This window comes from Branchiostoma belcheri, unplaced genomic scaffold (genome assembly GCF_001625305.1).
Source record: "Branchiostoma belcheri isolate BF01 breed outbred unplaced genomic scaffold, Haploidv18h27 scaffold85, whole genome shotgun sequence".
Classification (NCBI taxonomy): Eukaryota; Metazoa; Chordata; class Leptocardii; order Amphioxiformes; family Branchiostomatidae; genus Branchiostoma; species Branchiostoma belcheri.
In genome coordinates this window covers 697,391-721,996 of record NW_017804520.1, presented here as the reverse complement: position 1 = coordinate 721,996, position 24,606 = coordinate 697,391, and the positions used below count along the sequence as shown (strand labels likewise).

At 38.0% G+C, this 24,606-nt stretch overlaps 2 protein-coding genes across 4 annotated transcripts in view; one reads left to right on the top strand and one right to left on the bottom strand.

The window, feature by feature from the left end:
• The window catches only part of LOC109487020 (unconventional myosin-VIIa-like), a 90,514-nt gene extending 75,838 nt beyond the window's left edge, over nucleotides 1–14,676 (bottom strand). The window contains exons 1-3 of one of the 3 annotated variants that reach the window (XM_019790941.1): nucleotides 14,523–14,676; nucleotides 12,998–13,076; nucleotides 808–918 (exon numbers count right to left, since the gene is read on the bottom strand). In XM_019790941.1, the coding sequence (XP_019646500.1) occupies nucleotides 808–918; nucleotides 12,998–13,015 (129 nt within the window). In that variant the 5' untranslated portion in view covers nucleotides 13,016–13,076; nucleotides 14,523–14,676. Of the gene's footprint in view, nucleotides 1–807; nucleotides 919–4,762; nucleotides 4,962–12,997; nucleotides 13,077–14,522 lie in introns of those variants that run through there. The other 2 variants (XR_002141228.1, XM_019790940.1) reach the window with 2 other exon arrangements.
• Nucleotides 14,677–15,134: 458 nt separating this feature from the next.
• On the top strand, nucleotides 15,135–24,314 carry LOC109487023. Its single transcript, XM_019790943.1, has 20 exons — nucleotides 15,135–15,550; nucleotides 15,873–15,955; nucleotides 16,146–16,243; nucleotides 16,497–16,631; nucleotides 16,945–17,101; nucleotides 17,505–17,662; nucleotides 17,920–18,016; nucleotides 18,219–18,339; nucleotides 18,858–18,920; nucleotides 19,222–19,424; nucleotides 19,725–19,795; nucleotides 19,963–20,092; nucleotides 20,309–20,409; nucleotides 20,769–20,933; nucleotides 21,156–21,232; nucleotides 21,841–21,951; nucleotides 22,448–22,648; nucleotides 23,065–23,186; nucleotides 23,678–23,802; nucleotides 24,169–24,314. The coding sequence occupies exons 1-20, from the start codon at nucleotides 15,455–15,457 to the stop codon at nucleotides 24,267–24,269; spliced, it is 2,415 nt and encodes an 804-aa protein (XP_019646502.1). The 5' UTR covers nucleotides 15,135–15,454; the 3' UTR covers nucleotides 24,270–24,314.
• Nucleotides 24,315–24,606: the final 292 nt, after the last annotated feature.

Sequence of the window (24,606 nt, the reverse complement as noted above, 5' to 3'; positions counted from 1 at the left end):
AACAGTTTAAAACAGTCCTTTTCATAATAGTTGTTACAATTATTCCATCTTTCAATGCAATGGTATCATTAAAAGTTCAAAATTCCTTGTTTTAAAATTTTTGAACCAGCCTGGTGTGTTGACTTCATGGCTCCTATCGTACCATTTTGGGCCATAATAGGATGCCTAGGCCTGTTTTTATTTTTTTTTTTTTTTCGCCCGCCCGCTCCATTATTTTCCTAGAAAAATCCGTTAACCAAGAAATTAAATTGGTGTGGCCTAAATTTAGAATAATCATTGTGAGAAATTACATCCCTAGCCTATTGAAAATAATATTGTTGTTTGCCAGGCCAGTCAGAAAACATCACCAGGGTTTTAAAATACTTTTCTCTGAAATATTCAAAACACAGTATTGCCTGCACTAGTTTCTTTGCCTTTCAGCACATACAAAAATTTTGATTAAAAAAAAGTTCCTAGTAGCACCATGTTTAGCGTTGTACAGTTTTCTCTTGTCTGAATGATGCTACCTTGAAGAATGCAAGACGGTTTTTAACCACACAATCTCACCAGATAGCTGATTCTGTTATCTGAGAGCAGAATGCAGACCATTACAGTGATCTGCCAGGGGGGACACCGCAAGCGAAAGCTGCGTTCAAATTCTGGGTTCTAGAATGGCGTTTTATTAGAAATGTCCCCCTGTGACGTAAGCAGTTCTTGCAATCCCTTAAAGGTGAACAGGTCTATTGCATGTGTTTTTCTTTATTTCATACCACAACCATGATCTACAATGTGACACTAGATATATACAAGTCTGATTCTGAAACTCACCTTTCCTTCATCGTCCAGAACTTGTACTTGACCTGTGTCTGACAACTTGACCTTGGCTCCCACCGGCACCGAGAACTCCCCATTCCCAGCCTCCAGCCACACATGGTCACCCTACAGGGGAAAAAATGGGATATTCACAGTTATCATCTTTTAAATATATATCAGTCATACAGTAGAGACAACTTGTCCAATCTGCAGTTTCTGAGTCTTTCATTATGTTCTGTAAGTCTTCATTAAGACCTGGACCCCAACTTTCCAAGCAAGTTGGTCTGTACAACTTTGTCAAGGTTGCCCAACAAGCAGGGATCCAGAATATATATTAAGCCATTGGTTAAACCCTATCAGTTTTATCCTGGGTACCATCCAGATTTTGCTTTGCTCTGTGATTTTTTCTGGAGTAGCAGAGCAAAATTCGGATGGTACCCAGGCTAAAACCCTATAGCAGTGACCAACAAACCTCTTTTTGATGGCTGCAGCTAAGACGGCGACACAGCATATTTTAGCAACTTTTAGTACAAGGCCCTGCTTTACTCAGAACCTTCTACTGAAAATGGTCACCAATGCATCGTTGGAGTTTTGTGGAATAAAAACAGAGATTGTGTTGCTTGTACAGGTGACAGGTGGATTTAAATGTCTCTCACATCTATATCATCACCATCGTAACAGGTGGATCAGAAGACCACTTGTCACTTGTGAAACATGATCCTGTATGACTGTGAAATCTGATATCTCTGATGGTAGAGCGGTACAGTAAGAAACTAAATACATCTACATGTATTTTCACAATGGTTTTATTTCACAGTACAATTATTGTACAAGGGAACTGGAGATTTCCATATAGTGTTTTAAGTTTATGGTTCAAATAATTTTGTAGTTCAGTACTAGCAGAACAAGTACTATCATACTTGGAAGTGCATGTTTACAGTGTCATGAATTTGGGGAGGAGAAGTCACCCTAAAAATTTTGCAAATCAGAAAAAAATGAAGCGGGCGAATCCATGAACCAACAAATTAAACTGGTGTGGCCTTACCGTAACATTTAGCCTCTGATGACTACATGTGACAATAATAAAACTTCAAGGTCTTTTTTCTTACCGGTAGTACTGTATTACATGTTACAACAGTGGACTATAATAAAATACGAGGTGTATAAACTTAAAATAGATTTGTAGTGAGTGTATTTGATGTCTGTCCATGCATGCATGTTTGTTGTGTGGTTGTTCTGCATGCCAGTTGCATAAGAGCACTTCAACTACTGTGTCAAGAGTCACCTGTGACCACACACCATAACATCCACCAGGGATGAAAGGGTGGGCAGGTCACAGGAAACATACCGTGAATCCTGAAACATTCGCTTGGTTTTATTTTCTAAACTGCAAATTCATAACACTGCAAATATATATATATGTTTCGTTAATATATCACTACTGCACTATAGAATTTATTTCAACTATGAAGTTGAAGAGCTCCTATCCCCTTCTACTACCAAATTAGGTCATAGCAAAAATAAACGAATTTACAATTATAAATAAAATCATTTTTAGCACAATCCAAGCCCATAGAACCAACAGTTAAGCTTTGGGTCCTAACAAAATATGGGAGTAAGGTAGTAGCTAGTATATATATCAAGTCATGTAGAATCTGATATATTCTGAATGCAGATGCAAACAAAATGTACTCAACATCTGACAGGTGCAAACATTATGTCAGGTTCAAAGCACACCACAATGTAGCCAGCTAACCAAGATAGAGTGGGCTATTATTTCTTTGACAGTTTCTAAAGCACATACAAGTGCACTTCACCTTCAGTATTAGGAGTTATGTTTCTAACTACCGTATGAATAGATTTGGAGGGTTGAGGTGCATAAATCACCTTGCCACTAGTACCAGTATTTCCCCAAAATCATAAGGCATGCCTAAGGTCCTATACTAGTACCTGTATCCAAAGCTTATTCTCCCAACAAAAAACAGCAAACAGGCAAATAACAGCAAGGCCAAGGAAACAACACATTGTGTTTCCTGTTTGAATCCTGACAAATTAGGGTCTGTGGGTAGGGATTACCTTCTTTTTTCGTTTTTTTTTTTTTGCAGGGGTCCACACAAAAGAAAGGCTAGGGTCGGAATTTTTTCTAGGGTCGGTCGAGAAACAGAAAACGCAACATGTTTTTTCCTAGGCCTAACAATTGATATGATGGGCGACCAAGGATGATATGTCTGCCATGAAAAAAAAAAAAAAATCTGCAGCCTGCAGGTTTCGGCAGATGACATTCAAGGTTGAGCAGGTATTACTGGATGTCTACCTGCACCTAACCTGTACAACTTAGCATGAGGATGGATTTTTGCACTTCAAAATCAAAATCTTCAAGACATAAAACCACCAAAACCATTTCAAGATTAACAGTACTTAGAACATAACGATCTACGTGTGAGCTAATTGTAAATGCACCAGACCAGAAAATTACACTTCTTGCTTGCGCAGCAATAAATGACCATACTGGTGTTATGGATCATCGACAAATTTTACCACCCTAATTATCAACCATAAATCATAGCGGCCGTACGTCCAATTAATATGAGACATGTATGAACATGATATTGACGTGCCAGACAAATTAGGAACCGGATCCTTAACGAGGAAGGTCATTTTAAGAGACAAAGCAAAAATGTCTTTTGGGAATGTTGAGACAACAGGTGCACTGAGGCAGCCGCTGCTGTAACCACCTGCTACAAAACAGATGACCTTTCCAATGGCCTAAATGAGGGTTTCCTACATTGATCGGCAATATTCATGTTGGAATGGATGCTAACAGATTGAAAGCTGTCCTTCACGGACGTATTGGCTACAGAATGTCCGTCATGAATAACATGAAAGAGAATGGATTTCCTGATTGAAGCTACTATTTTGGGATCCATAACAAATCAGGAATCCATGCATTATAAGAAAAACATTCAAATTTCTGTACTACCGGCAGCTAAATTCTAAAAAGGCAATATATTTAAGCCATATTGGTACTTAAGATAATATGTATTTACTGCAATAGAAAAATTGTAAATTCATATATAACTCTTCCTGGTTTAGGGAATATTTGTTTTATTTACCTATGATATATAAGGAAAGGTAGCTATATACTAAACAAGCAAGGTGGAACTTTCTAATCATACCATAATTATTGTTGCAATCCAAAGCTATAAAATGAATATTAGATAAAATACAAGCCATTGGTGACATGGATGGATACACTGTTAAATCCTAGTAATAAATCATATTCTGATGAGTGATGATATATATATAATATACATAAAACCGTGGTAACAGTTGCACTACTACTAGCTAAATAAAAAAAAAATAAAAAAGCATATGGTGAAGCTTTCTATGCAATCGTACCGATCCCAAACCTACATTATAAAACACACAGGTACATACAAGATGATACATGTTATTGCTGAGATGGGCAGACATTGTGAAACCCCCAGTAGTAAATCACGTCCTGGCCTGCTATTGTTGCATAAAGGGCACCGTATACAAGGGACATGTGGGGCAACTCAAGCTGAAGTACCTCTTTCACCACCAGAGGATGCCACTGGGCCGCCCTAGTACCAGCCAACCTCCCAGCCGCCATGGTCCACGGACTGATCACAGTGTAACTTGGAGTTGTGAGGCACAGAAGGGGATGGCACGCAGGGGCCTTCCTCACAGCTCAGTTATTTTACAACACTCCTGCACTTGCCTCCATGATCCAAATACAAGCCAGGATTTTCTGTGACCCCTGCAATTACCAACGTCTCTTGCCTGATTGGTTCTAGACTCCAGGGGCATGAAAAATTGATGTAGCATGCCAGGTAAGGGGATGGAAGGAGACATAATGCAGCAAAGGCTCACTGTGTTCCTTGGAAATTCATGGAGTCTTCGCTGGAAAAAAGTTTGGATTTTAAACCGACCCCACCCCTGTTCTCACCTCTAGAGCGGTGTTGAATTTCCCACGCTGCTTTTCCCCTTGCCACCACGAGTCGCGGGTGTTCAAAAACATGACCTTGAAACTGGTCGGCAGTTAATTACAGGAAACATTAACGAACTTGAGAAGATTTTGAGAAACCGCTCCGACCGAGCAAACTTCAAACGCCATTTTCTGGAACATGACTCCACTCGCTATGCTCTATTCACTTAGGCTGCCGCCCCTTTTGTATCTTTTCCAAACAGGATTTGTTTAGGGTTGAACTATTTTCCTACAACACGGGGGTGGTCAAGGGCAATGCCAGAAAATAAAAGGCTTCAAATTTCCAACTTTTCTCACCAGAAAGTTATCCCAACGCATTGTGTTGCGTATACCATATCATACCTGTACTATTATGTTACACCGGAAGTTTGTACGTGAACAAGGGAGCAATATGGTAAACAGGAATTCATGGGACCACCCTGTATGGGTTGTTTACATTCCACTGCCCACAGTTAATCTGGTTTTCAATGGTAAGCCCGGGTCGCACAGTTTAAGTAAGCACGATTTGACATTGCGTGATCGGCACACTATGTGAACGTTGGCGTCTGCAGAATCGCCCTACTTTTTGTCCAGAAAAGGTACATTTCAGTTAAGTTATGTTTATACTGAAGTTCGTACATTTACATATAGCGTGAAAAAAAATAAACTTAACAAATGTAACATTCTTGCCAAAACAAACAAACTTATAACAACCTTAACAACACTGTGATATGCTTGATTGACAGACAATGGCACTTATCATGCTTTTGGGACAAATCTTATTTGTTAAAGCTTCATCTTATTTGTTAAAGCTTAATTATATAAGCAAAGTAAAGATGCAATATGATATAAAATCTTTTATGCCAGGATAATTAAAGTTTACAATTCAAAGCTTGAGATACATATACATGTAAAACATTTTAGATTTGGTAAAGTTAGTGATACATTTTATCATATCATCAGTTATCCTAATTTAATACATTGTGCTAGGCAAAGTGTGGACTCTTGATGTATTTAAAAGATGAAGCCTTAATACCTAAGAGACCTTGTCGAAAATAAAAGATGAGCTCTTCTAAAGATTAAGGGTCTTTTCAATCAATATTTATTGATTGAAACATGCTTCTCAGAATTATTTGGAAAAACAAAATGCTTAAAGCATACAGTTTCTTTCAAAAATGACAACATTTTTTTTTTAAAACAAAATACTTAACCTAAGATTTCCTACCAAAATTCATACATTTAGCATTCAGAATTCTATTTCATTTCAGGCAATGCAAAATATCTATATATACTGCCTTTCTAATAAACAATTGGTTTTATATAAATGTAAATATGACACCAATTTGGGGACAAATCACAGTTGTACGGAACATTAAACAAAGGACATAAAAACCAATATGTCATGGATTCCCAGATGGTATCGCTATAGAACTCCATAACAGTAAGATCAATCAAAGCAGGGAACCACATGTCATAAACTATTTACATGGAATGTAACACTTAATTCTAACTATATGTACTCTCCAAGCGATATAGTAAATATTAATAAACTGATAAATTACTGCCTTATATTATAAATAAATCATACTTTATGGCTTATAGTGTACTGATTGACCACAATTTTTGTGATATTTGCCACTCAATAAATAAACTTTCCTGATATGATGGAAAATCTTGTTACAACTTTGTTAAAAAAGGATTTCCCTTTATTTGAATATAATAATTTTTGTTTTTCTTTAGGCCACACCAATTTAATATGCTGGTTCTCGGATTTGCCTCTTAATTTTTTTCTGATCTGCAAAAAAAATTCTGATTCTGAATCAACTAAAAAATGCTCATACTTTGCCCCCAACAGTTGAGGAAAGTCGTTTTCTTCCTAGTTCCTACAGTTTTTCCATTTATCAATGCAGCGGTTTGAGTAAAAGTTTCAAAATTCATTGTTTAAATATTAACCCAGCCTTTTAAGTTGACTCAATCATACTTCATAGTCAATGGCTCCTATTGTAGCATTTGACCTGTTTTTATTTTTATTTTTTCGCCCTGTCGCTTTATATTTTTTCTGAAGAATCCAAAAACCAACAAATTAAATTGGTGTGGCTTAATCAGGATATGAAACTGGTTATCAAAGGAGAGTAATCCTTCCGAGTCATCAGTCATCATTTTGTATTGAGTGCTTTCAACTGCAGACAAACAGGTCCTTTTGAAAGCGAGCAATTTGGACCTATTTTCTTCTTACTGATAACAGCTGTGGGCCTGGAAAAATCCATACTGCATACCCTCCAGGGATGCCATAGTACTGGTACCCAGGGTCTGATAGTGCTATACAAAATAAGCTGTATTGTTCTACAGTACATACTATGTGATCGACTAAAGCCTAGGAAAAAAAATGTTGTGTTTCCTGTTTCAGTCCTGAAAAAAATCAGGAAAAAACTGGCATGATGAGGATACTTATGTCTTCAATGTCAATGTTGGAAAACTGATTGTCCAACATTTTATCACTCAAGTGTCAGATCATGGAGCTAGAAAAGGTCCGTCAGCCAAAAAAATTTATGTCCCTTGCAGGGATCCACAAAAAAAAAAGGCTAGGGTTGGCAGTTTTTTCTAGAGTCGGTCGGGAAACACAACATTTTTTCTAAGGCCCAAGGACCATTAAATGTTAATCTTGCTTTGTTGTCATTGCTATAACAACACTGAGGGATCATCATGAATTATAGATCTGATGTAAACTTTTGCCAGCGGGTATAACAGTTGATCAGTTACTGTAAATCATGAAATATTCACGGTGGTTTTATTTTCACAGCAACCTCTCTATCAAATATGCATTTCTAATGTATTACTATTGTACTCAAGAACAGTTTCGACAACAAAAATTTTATTTAAAGAACACGGAAACATTATTTCCCTCCTACCACAATTAAGTCCCCATGAAAATGTAGGCCACGTCAGTGTAACACAAAACGCTCAAAATAGTAGTGCTTGCTTTTGAGACTTTGTAAACTTAAAAAAAAGCTCCCCCTATCACATTATATCAGCATAGCAGGTACGTCTTTGTGCCTTGTTTACATATTGTAGTGCTGCCATTTAGCTTCTTGCTCTAGTTTGGTTAAAGATTAACCTACTCAGTGAACAGGTGCAGGAAATGGGTTATAAATACCTTTTTCAAGTAAACCACAACAATTAACTTGTACAAATAAGCCTGGTACAGAGCTTAACACTGAATTTTACCCACTAGTAGGGCTACTACTTGTGCTATTTTCACACATTGAATCAATTAGGTGGCTCATTGGGAAACTAATTGCAGCAATTATACATGGTTGACTTTATCAAAACACATGCTTGTTCCAATTTTCAGCTTCGTTGCTTTTACCGTGATGACACAGGAGCCATGTTGAACAATTTGGGTTCAAAGCACAGATAAAATCAAACTCTTCCATCCATGCATCTTTTACAAAATATCACCATTATAGTATAACAACTATACATAATACCGGTAATACTGGTATAGGACATGATGTATTAATGGTTCTATGTTATAGCACCAATATATCATATCTAGAACATATTAGTTCTATATGGTGAGAAAAATTAGTCTATGCACACATATCAGGGCTTGAAATACCACCTGCATATGCAGGTTTAGTGCAGGTAAAATTGGAGCTGTGCAGTTATACACATTATTGCTTGTTCAATTTACTGTGTATCATATGAAACCCTGATTCAGTGACTATCACCACAAGTCTTTTGTTTGCAAAGACAATACAACATTCAAGAGTCATACGAGTTGTGAATATAGAATTACTCCATAGGGGTGAAGGTCCCCAATCAGAGGAACACACCCAGAACAACAAAAGCATCAGGAAAGGTTCTGCTTCCACTTTTAGGTTGTTGGTCAGCTTGGTGTGTTCATTCATGTATATCTACATGTACACATTGACAATATGCTTTATTAAGTAATACAGAATATAATCAACCTTCATTTTCCCACCTTGGCATTTTACATACATGTATTGTAACCAATATTTCATTTGATTATATTTGATAGTAATGCAAGTTGATTTAATGACATTTTTAATCAAATGGCATCCTAAAGTAATAAATACATCAACCTTTATTGATAGCAGTAGCCAACTTTTCTTTGTACATCTTATGACTATAAGCATGGAAAAACACTAACTTGGGTAACAGGACTCTCCCCAAGCAATGAAGCAAAATTTAGGGTTTTCTCTTAGTATTTCCATGAAAATTCACTGATTTTTCATCAACATCAAATTAGGACACACCTCTCCCCTAAGAGTTTCTGGGGAGACCAGAGTAATGTAGCTGGTAACAGTGTAAGAGACGTGGCAGTTTTTTTGGCCAGGTGGGAAACTTCCGATGACCTGGAAGATTCCTGACAAGCCTGACAGTAACCTCACCCTGACTCACCCCGTAATTATGAGGTCACCACTTAAGCATGCTGCTCACTAGAGCACATCCAGGTGTCTCAAAGCCATTAAAAAAACTTGCACAAACACAAGACAGCCCAAGTAAAATGTATGCAATAGAAGGTTTGATTCTATCTCAGTTTTTTTTCCAAATATCGATTGGTTGTTTTAAAGAAACCTATTTGTAGAACAGTGCCCTTATCTGTTGTGCGTGTGTTGTGGGTATCTGAGGGTGTTTTGGGTATCTTGTTGATGGACAACATTTTGTGCTGTATGGCCTCAGGTTAAGTAGACACCCTGGTACCGGTGTATATACCGGTAGCAGCCTTCAGGCCTTGAAATACTTTATTCATGTGCACCCAAATTTGGAGTTGTGCACCTAATTTTTTTCTGTGGGTGCATCAGTGCACCCAAATATTGTCGTAGGTTTACGTTTATAAAAATGTCAAATGTATCATAGTATACAGCATATTATTAACATCTAAGTGTCAGAAAAATAATAAAATCATTGTAATACTACCTATAGTACTTTTCTTTAGAAATGAAACATAATTAGTTTTTACTGACATTCTACTTATCTTACATAGTGCATCCAAAAAGTTTTTTGTGCACCGAATATTTTAGGCTGGGTGCACCTGAGTGCACCTATTCCCCAAAATGAATTTCGAGCTCAGGGCCTTACTAGTGCATTAGGGTCTGACAATGGCCTACGTGTGTACCAAATGCTCTACCACGAATTCAAGCTGCCTAAATTGAATCACTTGTACGTTATTGTTAAGTGACACTGACGTCACGAGCTTGATACAAATTTTTAAAAAAAGACACTGCCTATGGGAGATTCAAACAACAGAAAAGCTGTGTCATGTGTGTTTGTACAATTTACTAGTACATCTTATCCAACTGCCAGACGATCAATTCTACGGATGCTTTGTGAATAAGATAATCAATACAGTCTGCCAACAGGGAACAATCCATTGAAAAGTTAACAGACATCTTGGCCTGCATCTGTTCCAAGGTTGACAGACGATCAAAAATACTTTCAGAAAATCAATATAAGAATAAAAGCCGCTGACATCTTCTAATTATAAAGCAGGCTAAGATATAATGCGTTAAGTGAACATATCGTGAGAATGCAAGAAAAACGTAGATATATAGTAAATCAGGTTAGAGTAAGGCATACATTCTCCTGTCTTACTGACAGATTCTGTCACAATATTTATTCGAAAAATTCCATGAAACTATCTAAATTACTAGTAGAAACCCTGTCTATAGCAACCATCTGCCCCCATAGACCTGATTTTATTGTTCTTTTCAAATTTCAGTGATCGTTTTGACTGTAATATACTATAGATAGTTTTCTGCGAGGTAGTTTTCTTGATAATTATTCAAGGACGTCAAATTGTGGCCCATGAAGGGACAAGAATTTCAGAATCATTCTATTGTGAGGAAAATGGAATGCAAAATGACATTAACAGTAAATTAACAGTGTGGCTGGCCATATCTCAGGGTTAGATAAATATTCCCTCAGTAAATTCCTGCGTTGAGTTGGTCCCTATCTGACCCTGTCATTAGTTCTTGTAACAACAAAGGTGGGACTCACAAAACCCACCTTTCCAATGGCAAGAACACCTTTTTGTATGAACCTGGGACATTTTAGCTCATAACACCGTCCCTAGGGTCCTATTCTCAACACATAATCACTCGTCATGTAACACCTGATAACAGAATTATAGTACTCGTGAGTAATACCAGTAGTCAAGACTGTACAGAACACCTTTCACAAACAAAACTGAGCTCTTGGCATCCCAGTTTGTTTGTAAAAGAAGTCATCCAACTCTTGAGTGGAAGGAGACAAACAAGCAATCTTCTCAATCAACATTTCAAAATGAAAATGAAACCTCTTCCTGCAACTACATCTCCGGAAAAGTAGTCTGAAGCTCTCCAGAGTACCTAATTTTTGTTGTGTGCATCATTTAAGAATATTTGTCATAAATAGAATTGACCTACATATGGGGCACTACACAGGGGTACCATCAGTAACAGATTGACATATAGTTTACAGAAGTTTAGAAAGTTATTACTCAATTTCTTACTCAAACAAATCAAGATTAGACTGGCCCCGAGCCTAAACAACAGAAACATGTCACATACATATATTGATTTTCTTACAGGTAACCTCTTGTTTGATAAATCTAAAGCAGTCGTGACTTTGAAGTTGTTTATTTTGTCAAAAATACCAGGATGAAAGGTCATCACTGTGTCTAAAAAGTCCAGCAACTTCAATCCTCACTCCACTCAGGGGAAAATGAGCATTGTACCCTAAGCTTTGGTTAGGAAAGTCCTTTTCCCTTTTTTTGGATAGAAATTAATAATGTCAAAAGCCCTGTCAGAGAACTAAACTTCAAGCACGTAAAACTAAAATTTAAGCAGTGGTTAAGACTACCGGTACTACTATTTCAAAAGGCAACATATTCCTTCATTTTGTGACAACCATGCAATAGAAAAAGACAGTTATCAAGAGCAGCCTGGCACATATCAGCTGTGTTATCACAGTTGTAGTAATTCGTTTCCTGGGGCCATAACAAGTAGTCAGGGAGCAATATAGACAGAGTACTCATTACATACAGTCATATAACCCACTGAAGAATGTGTTTCACAAATAGGGTGTAATGCAATCTTTAAATCTATAGATGCTATCTAATAATGCTTTTCAATACATTATACTATTATATAACAGTGGCCTATCCATTTGGCCTAGTTTCAGTGACCTGTATCCATTCTATTGTATACTGTACTGTAATCTTGAAATGTATTTTGCTGTAGTCTGTGTACGAAGTGACATCTCCATTCTAAAATTACTAGTATAACACTGCAATATGCATTTATTAGTATTGTAGTAGGGAATTATTTCAACCACAAACATTCTGTCACCTGCTACTGTGAAATTTATAAATCCTTGTGAAAATAAATGCATGTACAGTACAACTGATGGCTGTTTTCCATCAATTTTCATCACCTTGTCACTAAACCAATGGAGGAAGTGACAGAAGTGGCTTTAAATTATTAGTTTAATTCAAAATACTTTGAGTTTGAAGTCTACTTGGAAATTCTACAGTGTGGGTGGTGACTTCTGATACTGGTATCCCCATTCAGGTACATATAAAGTATGTTGTGCTAGTACTAAAGCCAATAAACACTCAATATGAACACAAAATTTTTACATTTATCAATACTCATTAAACATATAAAAATTAATGCATGCATTCCAACATGATGAAACATGATTTTTACTAGTATGTAATTCTTCAATATCAATTAGTCATATAACAGGCCCCTATTACATTATAACCAATCTTGGTCTGCTGAAACTGAGACCACCACAACCTTGCCCTGTAGTAATGGTGTTTACATATCTGGCATTCCCCAGTAGAAGTTTCTACCACACTAGACATGCACTGAAGGGGATTAACTTTTATATGGGTGGGGTCACCATGTAACGTAACACCCCAACATGGCCGACAACCTCACTAAACACACAATAACTTTCAACAAACTTTCTTGTGAATGTAGCACTTGCAGGTGGTTTTTAAGACATATAAACAGTATGTCACCATACAGAAGGGAAACAAGTACATTTTCTTCATCGCACAGGGATGCCATTACTAGTATATATGCCATATATTATTTTGGTTGTGTTCACAGAGTGCCACCAGTATTAGTGTAACATTAAACTGCTAAAATGTTCACTTATTTCAACTTTCTATCACAAATTATTCAAGGAATTGTAACTTACCCTTGTGACGATGGGCATGTTTCCCGATTAGGCACAGATGATCAAACAGGAGACTTTAAAAATATATCTCTGCTACCTCCTGAAAAAAAAAGGGAGGGGAAAACGAGACCGTTACAAAAGTACTCCAGATGAAACGTAATCTTCCCACACACATTGCCACTATTGTCCCCCCATTATTTGTGAAGTCGACCGTTTGTCCTACAACACGTTAGAACACCATATTGCATGTCGTGTCGACCCTGCATATAGGCAAAGGGGGGGTCGCAGACGGTTCTAAAACAGGGAGTGATAAAATATTTAAAGTGCATCTGTCATAAGCCAGCACCCTTGTTGAGTAATAAATTGGCAGCTTAATTGATTGTGAGCCTTTCTTTGTGTTCAGCCAGTCGTCATGGGCAGGGCCGCATACTCACCCGGTGAAATAAAAGGGAACTCTATACAATGGAAAAATTGCTCACAACCATGACGTCTATGATTGACACTCAAACCTAAAACCTGGCATCAGAAATTCAATGGAAGAAGCACCAAAAATAAAAGCTATCGATCTTGTGAGCGAGTTTAATGTCAAAATTCTCATGCTAATTTTGGGTCATTTTCACATCAAACACTGGCATTAAACTGTTAAGTTTTGAACAATGGCAACACCTTGAAGGTAAATTGTTTGTCAGGTATCAAAAGGGATTCTGCAAAGTAAACACTTGGATTTTGACACAATATCTTTGGTAAACGTTTTACCTTTTGATATTCATTTACCAAAGCGTCAACACAAAAGGACCTGGGAGGCCATTTTGTTTGCTGATGATAGTTATGCACAATGCAGTTTATCACACCATAATTCTTCATAATAAAAAGACACATTTTGAAAGGTGGGCAACTGCTTTGATGGGGATATCCCCTCCATTCCGATAACTTGATAAAGCTGAAGATTCTTGTAGCTGAAAGATCCGCACTTGTTCAAACACTTGAAATCGCTGGAAAATATCGATCTTTCAGGGCATTGGAACAGTTCAAATTCCACCAGGAAAGTGGCTACCAAGAAGTCAAGTGTACATATTTGTGATCAGAAATTATGGTGACATTTAAAATCTTATCTACTAATCTTATTTCCCTACAAACAGAAAATCTTGATACACATTATTAATCTAAGTTGTGTACTTTTTTTTTAAATTGGCGGATGGCTAGGCCATATATTTTCTAACTAAACATGCAACACTGAAGAAGACCAGCGAAGCCGGTCTTTCACCCTGGAGTTTGTGTGCTAAAGTCAAGGTTTGTGACCTCTCGGACTAACTTCATAAAAGCTCCGTCCAGCCACAGTTAATGTAAAAGACATAGACGACGTTAAGTAGGTTTGTAGAGAGATGAATGATCTCTACGCCCAAGTGTAAAGTCGTCCCGAATACCTTTTCACACCACAGACCGGTGGTGCAAGTTACAGTTATTTTTGATCGATTGAGCTCGCCAACTTGCCGCCAAGTTTACGCACTTCTACCGAGGAAATCGCGAGAACAAACGAACTACCCACCTCATGGATGTGTTTCCCTGGGTCTGATGTATCTACAGAAGGCACGGGGTAACGACGGCGCCAATTTTTACAAAAATAATCCGACCGGCGCGCGATAGCTGAACGGTATAAAAACTCCACCCAAAGGTTGGTGACCCTCGAAACTCTTTGTGTGCTGAAGGCAGCAAAACGAATAAAAGCAACATTTTTAACAAATTTCTACCCTTATGCGTACAAGTTAAGACTTAAATGACAACATCATACTAATATATTAAAACACGCAACTTATTAGTTGTATCATCTTATTGTGTGTTTCTTTTTAAATTTCATAAAAGGACCTTTCCCTTACTTCCTGGTTTTGCATGTAGATGCGTTGTTGACGGATAGCACGGCTGCGCATTACGTCATGGGTCAACTACGCATACACGTGTAGGGGGTTGCGTTCAAAATTCCAACAGGTGGTTACATTTCATTCCCTTAGCAATTCTCCTTACTTTCTGATAGATAAATTTTATTCATTTCATTATCATCTTCGTATTATGGTAAGACCGATTTGTGTCGCATTTGGTACTTGATTTACAATTAAGTGAAATCATTACCCTTCTCAACTTTCAGCCTCCCTATCAGCCAGGATAGATGGTTTCTTCCAGTCACTCCTCTTTTTCCCAAGTGACCAGGTGATTCTGGGCAGACTTCTGATCTTCAGATCTCTTTTCGGAGTTTCATTTTCTGGCCTTAGGGTCTCAGAGGAAGAATATCTAGGACCTAGATCTATTGCTTATGCAATCAAACACTCATATCTACGATGTCGTCAGTCAATATGCTGACATGATGTATCAATTTCTCAACTATTAGAACTGTTATGATGAAAGTTCCATCCAATATTGTTTTGAACTTCCTCTAATTTGAGATGGTAGGGCCAGATCAGTCTGGTTAATGATATGTGATGCAGGATGAAGTTCTATGTCCACCGGGAAGACAACCCTCAGTACACAGTGGTGTTCAGCTGGGAAGAACAACATGAAGGAACTATTGGAAATCTTTTAGAGGTAAAGGAATATGGCAGAACACTTTTTTTTAATATCAAACATAGCAAAGATAAACAAATAACAACAATCAGTTTATTGACTTGGTCATCCTTATTTCTATTATCAATGTAGACTTGTTAGTTTCTTTGAAAGACTGTTGAATTCCTACTGATTCTTTTTTTCTGAATTTGCAATCTCCATACTTATACGTTAATTACCTTGAATTTGCGCCAGCATGTTAAGTGTTAAAATAATAATTCTTATTTACAGGAGCATTGCGTCAATAGCCTCTGCCTTTTAAGAATTAAGCTGTGTGGATACTAAGTTTCATAGTTATTTTCAGCAATTCATAGAGTCCTACAACCAGAAGTTCCAAGGTGTTTGTGAACTGGATGTTGAAGATGTTTTTGTCACAAAGTCTCCAAGGTGAGCAATTATCTTGAAGTTCATATATTTCAAGTAGTTAAACAATGGTTAAAAATGTACTTACCATGCCTTACTATTTGGTCCATGTTGGTCTTTTGTGTCATCTTTGTATTCAGAAATTTACTTACAAAATTACGGTAATTGGTTTACATAGGTTGATTTTTACATCATGTAAATTTATCATGTACAGCTCAAGGCAGGCTTTGTCCAATGAGGAACAAGTGTCCAGAATGGTGCGAGACCAGGAGGATATTTTTGTGATGTCCAAAGGACCACCTGCAGTTACTGGTAATATATGATATAAAAACTATTATAATGCAATATATAATGTAATAACTAATTTATTCTTTCCAACCTTTGTCCAGTATTGATCAGTAATGTCAATACTTCAACAAACACAATTTTCCATGTCTTTGACAATTAAAACATTTTAACACTGTTCCAACACCCTTCTAATTACAACAGTAGCTGTTTCCAACCCCTTACTCTCAATACTTTTCAACTCAAAGACTTTTGATATGTTTTGTTTTTTTACTCCCAGAGCCAGTGCCTTCTGCACAAAGCAGTCAAGTAGAAACAGAGAAAGGTGATGACAACATCCAAACCAGTACTTTGAGAGAAGAAGCATCTAATGCAGCTGAAGTGCCCTCTCGTACCCAGACTGATGATGACATAGGTTGGTATTCCTTGTAAGGAAATAACTGATCTGTAAACAATATCAGGAAATGGAGAATTTCATTTCAATTTGCTCTATCTGACAAGACTGCAACAATGGCCTTATAATGTTTCCATTCCACACAAAGTGAAACAAAAGTATACATTGTGTTATCAACGTTTAGATTAAAAAATATCCAAACCAAATTTCAGCTTGAAAGTCATTGCATAATCCCGGGACATTATATAGGATGTCATTTCACAATCTAAATTTTCCCCACCAGAAGAAGTTGATATCAAATTCCAATTTTGAAGAACTACGTCTTTCTCTTCAGAAGACTTTGAGGACATGAGGGACTTGCTTGAGGGGGAGTCTCCTGGAGGAGAGCTGAGGAGCAGCCCACAGAGGAGACATTCCTGGGAAGGGTCCTTCGACGACGTCTCCATAGCCAATCTACAAATAGCACAACTCAAGAAGGAAAGGAACAAAGAGTTAGTGTCACATCTGATCATGATTAAGTTCATCTGTGTTGGTAGACGTCATATATATATGCCGGATGCAGTGGATTGCTCATTCCTTGACAAAGACTGGAGAAAAATTTGGGTTCATTGAACAAGACATTTGAAATTACAGTTTAAACTTACGGCATAAATAAGTAGGTTCATGGTTGACACTATATGATCGATATCCTTGTTTCAACCAAGCAGGTTGAAACCTTGTTCTAACTGCACAAGTATGGCGTGATGTCAAAGTTCGAGGCCTCTAAGACATAAAACAAAACACACCTTGGACTTGGTATCAAGCATGATCTGGCTTATTCTCATCTTGTTCTTTAAAGTTTCTATGTATCTTACAGCATCTTTAAGTTTCCATGGATGTTTTTGTTGCCCCCAGGCTGAATACAGGACATGATGCCCAGCAGGTTCTGATTGCCAAGTGTATGCAGAATGCACAGAGACTGGTGGAGCAGAAACACTGTGACGAAGCCGTCAAAATCTATGCACAAATTGAAAGACTGTTCCCCCACCAGAAGGAGTGCCTGCTAGGGTTGGGTAAGGCTTCAGAATTACTGTAAATCTGAAAAAAATATCACAGTGGTCTTAAATAATGACACCACAAATGATATGTGTTTTGTGCTACAATATACCAGTAATAATTTTGACTACAAACTCAAAACACCACAAAATTAATTCCCTGTAAAAATAAATGAATTTACAGTACTTCACCATCCAAATCCAAACAATAAAGTAAGACAATCAAGAACATTTATTACTGTATTATGTAATACTTGATAAATTTTTCCTGGTAGCATCCATCTATAGGAATGCTGAGCGCCCTAATAAAGCCCTGGACTACCTCAGAACAGCCGTAGACGCTTTTCCTGATCATGCAGACCTCAAATGTCGGTACGTACACAACTAGTCAATACATACTTTTATTGTACATTTAACTCATCACCTCAATTCATCAAACAAAGAAAGAGATATCATGAAAGCTTATCTGTGTTGGTAGTAATCATACGTTTATAAAGAAAGAGATGATTAGACTGAGCCTTTGCTAAACAGTTCCAATGACATGACCTTGAACTGTGACATTTGTGACCTCTAGCCTTGCAGACTGCTTGCTTGAGCTTGGCCGTGGGAAGGAGGCAAGCCGACTCCTGTTTGAAGCTAAGGACATGATGGAGAAGAAACCTGAAACCAAACCCTCCCAGCTGTTTGATATTCAGGTAAAAGCAAGTCTCCCTATAAAGTATGGAATCATACTGTAATGTCAGCACCATTCGTACTTAAGAATTTTTTTTTATGTTTACCGAAGGAAAACATTTATTTTTTGCTCTGTTTCCACTTCTTCTTCTTCTCCAAACCAATAACGGTAAGGTCAATGACCTGAACCAGATGTCTGTCACCATGATAACTAGTGTTGGGTTACATCTGTTGCAATTTTATAGCAGGAAGGATTTAGACTTAGAGCAGACCATATGCGAAGGTAAACATTATGCTTTTGCTTTGTAAATGTTACATTTCTAGTGAATACTTGTTTCTTGTCTCTTTAGAATGCAAATTTAGATTCAATTTCAAGCTTAACTCCCAAAGGAAAGGTTTACCTGATAAAGATGTTAATACCAGCATTCATCACGACTAATGGTCACGTTGTCATTATTAAGATAACAATAATGGCAATCAGTCTGATCTGTTAAGCCAAATTGGGTTAAGTGATGATCCAATATGGCCGTCTCTCATTTAGGTGCAGCTTGCAAAGGCCTTTATACTGCTGGGGAAACACACAATGGCTCTACAGATGTGTCAGGTAATATTTCGCTTTTAGAATGATTGCAAATTTTTTGGTTATTCCATTGTCATCACGTAACAAGTCTGGAAGGTCAGTTCAAGGTTACCAGTTTCATGAGTAGGACTGGAAAAGCATGTCTTCTCTGTAATGTCAGAAACATCAATGTCATCATACAAAAATTGTCAATCTACTAAGTACTACTGCTTCATCTATAAACCCAGTAGCACACTAAAAGGTTACGGAAACTTCAACTAGATAGTAGTAAGTCTTTCATCGTGATGACTGGTTGTGTAAAAAAGACCTCTGTTAACCAACGCAGGCAGTGGTGAAAGAGAAAAAGGACCACCTGGAGGCTCTGTTAGAGTACGCCGAGCTGACGTACAAAATGAGTCCAATACATGCCAAGGAGGCTCTGACCATCGTCATGACCCTCATGGTCAACAAGAAAGACTGGATGTTACCCAGAGACCGGTTGGTCAACATGATGAAATACATTCCTAATGGTCTCAAGATACTAGAGGGGTGAGTTGAAGCTGTTGTTGTTCACCCCACTTACATGCTACTGCATAGAATTCATTGTCTGGGGCAAATACATCTCAGATCTGAGCTATATTATGTTGTGACAAATAGAGAATTAGTAGCCAAATATTAAATTAGTGTGCTGTAGGTTAAGGTTGCAGCAATATATACTTTGGGTATCTTAGGTTAAGATGTACACAACATGAGTCTCTTCACAACACACAAGGTTAGCTATTAATGTTGATAGCTTAATAGGCAGAGATAGCAATAAAAATCTGCCATTGATTCCTTCTTTCATACCAGGGAAATCCATGAAGCCATCAAGTCAGTTCCTGCTCTGGTCTTCTTGTCCAATGTCTTTAGGGACCATGGAGGTAAATCTTGTTGTATATTTTATGACTATTGCCTACTGCTATATTGTATGACCCCTTATTCCTTAACATAGACTGGAGTTGTACAGTCAAAAATTTAGGTAGGTCCAATTTCTTAATTGGAAATTACAGTGGAAGCTTGCTTCATAAAGTAATTTTTTTTCCACCAGATGTGTCCAATTCTGCCCAGCTCCTGGAGCATGCCATGCAGGTGGAGCCGGCCCACTGTACTGCCTTCCTCTCACTCATCCACATGTTTGAGGTGCAGGACAGGCACGGAGAAGCTTTCAAAAGGATAAGGTAAAGGAAAGTTTGAAGTTGAAGACACTGACCTAGGGCATAGAGCTGAACACACCTTGCATTTAGAATACAAACTATTCAAAATTGTGTAGCTATCATTGCTAAACTGTAAAAGTGTTAGAGGATCCCAATGTCAGATAAATGCATAAAGATTAGACAAAAAATACTATTACAGACTGATGGAATTAAATTCAGATTATATTTTTGTCTACCCAGGACCTTCTTGAAGCAGCATCCTGACATGTCCATCGCTGGTCTCAAAAACAAAGTGTTTCTGCCAATTCTGAAGGCAGTTAAGGAGGACATATATCTCCATGGTGAGCTAACTCAATTGTAGGATCACCACATGTTCTTTCTATGCCTCAACATTTTATCCAAAAACTTTTATACTCCTTGTAAGATGGGTAGTTCAATGGACTCAGGGACCCTGCCTCTGGATCAAGACGCAACAAATTCAGCTGTTATTTTTCACCCCTCTTACAAAAATGCTACTGCAAAGAGTCATAGTTGTTAGTTAGCACTGTTCATTGTACTTGTCAATGAGAGCTACAAACTGTAGGGAAATAATTTTAAACTTTGTACAATGAACCTGTACATAGTGTACATATCATCTGTCTTCAGTGGGCTAAACTGTTTCAAGATCACTTAAAATTTGAAATTTCCCGTGTATCTCTAGCCACATATCCCAGAGTGTCTGGGATCTCAGCTGATGTCCAGCCGCCCCAACAGAGGGCCTACAATGATCAGGAGCTCAACCTGTTGGCTGTCATGTTCACACTGGTGAAGATACTCTTTGTGAAGGGAGCCCTGGGGCTAGTGCCTTCTTTCACAAAACTGCTTGGTAAGTTGTTTAGTTCTTGTTGTTACGCCAGCGTACAGAGTTTTCTGTGTGTCTGCATGGTTGAGTGTTTGCTTTCTTGTGTTTTTCCCTAATATTTTGCGTTTTAAGTATGTCAGATTTTACGTTTGTCTCATCCATTTACATGCATGCCAACATTTACTTGTATCCTACCACTTCAGTACTACTTTTAACGCCTGATCTAAGCATCATTTCTCCTTACAGATCCAGCACATGCAGACAGGGACTTACACACAACTCTGATAAGAAATGAAGCGGCATATTACTCTACCATAAGTCAGGTATAGAAAATCAGTGATCTTATAAGATAGAATTTTTTTCACTGTTGAACAGTTTTGTCATTGGAAGAAAACCAAAACCAGGAAGTCAGCACCAAGGACAGGGACAGAAGTGTACTCACTTGGGCTAAAATAGCCTCTTGGAACACAATGATCTTAAGATAGACTTTTTACCATTTCACTGTTGTCCACTTTTGCCATTGGAAGGAAACCAAAACTAGAAATTCAGCACCAAGGACAGGGACAGAACTGCACTCACTTGGGCTAAAATAGCCTCTTGAGACACCAAAAACTGAAATTTTATTGGCAGATCAGTATTTATTACAGTCTTTTATCAATAAATATCTGTAAATAAAAGAAACCTTTTGGCATCATCTGTTTCATGGTCATAGCATGTATAGGATGTACACATTAAATAAAAAATGACGAAAACTTATGATTAGCCCTGCTTGATTGTACATATATACTGTATTATTGGCTCTTGATGTTTAGTAATCAATATGTTAATTTTCATTCTATACCCTTTACTTTTGGTACTACATTTGTATGTCCAAATGTCGTTGCCATACATTGTACCATGACTTCAGGTGACACCAAAAATGTCTTTCCAGGTGATGAAGATAAAACTGAACCCTGCCTGCCTGGAGAACAGCCCCCAGTTTGTGTACCTGGCTGGGGACAGTCACTGTATCACTCCTGCATGGAGGTCTGTTCAGTACAAGGTAACTCATGCTGCCATCTTTACCTTTAGGCCACACTGACTTAATTTTATAGATGACATCCTCTGAAGACCCCCAAACTAGTGCACATGGGCTAATAAAAAAATTCAGCCAGAAAAATGCTGCTAAACCTCAGGAATACAAGGCTAGCATTATGAATTTGCAACAAGCTGACACATGCTGGTCTTTTGCAGCATTTATGAGTCGGCACTGTACTACATGTAAGTTCTAGAGTTCCGTAGAGCTTCGGTAGCGTAGGTAAAATCCTCCATAGTTACCGCCGGCTTCCTATTGTCACTAGCTACCATGGACTGCAGAGGATGGCACCCAGGCCAGACCCTAAGAGGATTTTTTTTAGAATACTAGTAGTCAAAAATTAATGCGCGCGTGGATGTCATCCATAAAATTGAATCAGTGTGGCCTTACCTTTAAAATTTTAGGCTGGCTATAGAACACTGATTTACCAATGATCTACAAGTCTCATGTTTCCTCCCCACAGGGTTCCACCCATGTCATCCATCCCCTTCTGTCCACCGGCACAAAGATTTGGCACATGAGACCAGAGGCCAAATTCTTCACCAAGGAGAACTTCTACAACGTCATGAAGAAGGCACCGAGAAAGTCCACCGTGATCTTCGTGTTTGGAGAGATTGACTGTCGTGAGGCACTGCCTGTGTGCGTCGCCAAGTGCAGATATGACGTGAGTTTGTAAATCCTCTTTGAGAGGCCAAATATTAATATAGGTCTTGGTTTAAGGGTTGCTGACTTTTGAATCCCTAGCCGACTGGGATATTATGTCCATAGAAAAGACCAAATTTATTGTCTAATCTTTAAACACTGTTGAAAGTTTTGGTAGTCCAACAAGGACTGTTGCAATTGCAGGTATAGCACTGGTGGTATAGCCTTTAGTAACCCCCACTTTGAGATTAGTGAAGTGCAATTGTTGTATTGAATTTCTCTGCAGCTTCCATACTGTTGTGCTTAGTCAGTAGCCAGTAGCCAGGTTTGGTCGGTAGCCAGGTTTGGAAATGTGACAATTGTCTTACTTTGCTTGTGAAGGCAAAGCAAAAGTCATGTCTTTTTAGTTTGTCTTTACATGTATTTATGATTCTACAGACCATGGAAGATGGCATCAGCAGACTGCTAGAGATCTACACCCAGGCTCTACTGGTGCTGAAGAGGAAGTACAAGTTCACTGTGTTTGTTCACCCAGTCCCACCTGTACTAGATCTCACCAGGTGAGAAATAAGACATCAGACCATCCCAAATATGCCATTTCTTCAATTGTCCTTAAGCATGTATATTTGTACTGAAGTCAACTAAAATTTGAAGTAAGGAAAATATGTTACTATAGATGCACAAATGCTTCCTGGGATGAAAGAAAATAAAACTACTAAAAGCAGAATGGAGCCCTTAGCTTAGCGTCAGCAGAATGTACTGTACCTATGAAAAACCCATAACATATTGTGCATCTATAGCACTTCAGCAGAGTGCCTCATAGAAGGCCGTATTTGTATAGGGTTAACATCCTGTCTGTACTTTCCAAATGTCATGTCGGAAAAGATATCATCTGCAACGGGCAAAATTCTGAAGCAACATTGACCAAACATCCAACCGTGAAAAACGTGAAAAATCAGGGTTTTGCACAGGCGCAGTGAGTTCTGCAGACATGCTGAGCCCTTATGATATTCAGATGATTGATATTCACATTATGATGTTTACATTTCAGACAAACTGTGATGAAGTTTAACAAGGCCCTGAAGTCCAAGGTGGAATCCACGTCAGGTCTACACTGGCTGGACTTTGTGGATGAACTGCTGTGTGATCATGGGACCATGCTCGACTCCAAATTTGGTAAGTTTGGGGGCCATCTTGGTTCATATAATTTGTTTCCTTTGCATGTTTTTGCTCTGTTTCTTTTCCTCTTCTTCTCCAAATAAGGTCAATGACCTGAACCGAACGTCTGTCACGATGGTAACTGATGTTGGGTTACATCATGTTGCAATTTTATAGCAGGAGAGATTTCAACTCTTGTCACCATACATTTGCATGTGTTTCAGTAAGAATTAATATTTTCATGTCTTTTTGCATGTCTGTGAAAACCATAACTTTAATATGAAGTCATAGATGGATCTTTATGATATTTGGTTATAACGTTCCTGTTTATGAAGTTTGTGATCTTTCATCTAATCAAAAATCTTTTCATTTTTTTGTTGACAGAGTTTGATGGCACACACCTGCACCCTTGCTATGTGGAGAGACTTGAAAAGGCCTTGTCCGAGGCACAGGAGAGAAGAACCACCAGCAGTCCCAGGAAGTGACATCATAACAGGATGTGACATCACAATGAACTGATGACATCATGACAGGCTACTGACATCATAACAGGCTGATGACATCATAACAGGCTGATGACATCATAACAGACTGATGACATCATAACAGACTGATGACAACTTAATAGGCCAAAGACCACATAATAAGCTGATGGATTCACAAAAATACACAATTTATTAGGTGCAGAAGTATAAAGTGTTACCGCCATTACAGGAGAAACAGAGCATTAACTTCATTTCACTTAATTGATTATCAGAATAGAAAATTACATCACATTTGCATGGAAGGTTATTGTTATTGGTTCATTACATTACAGGGAAT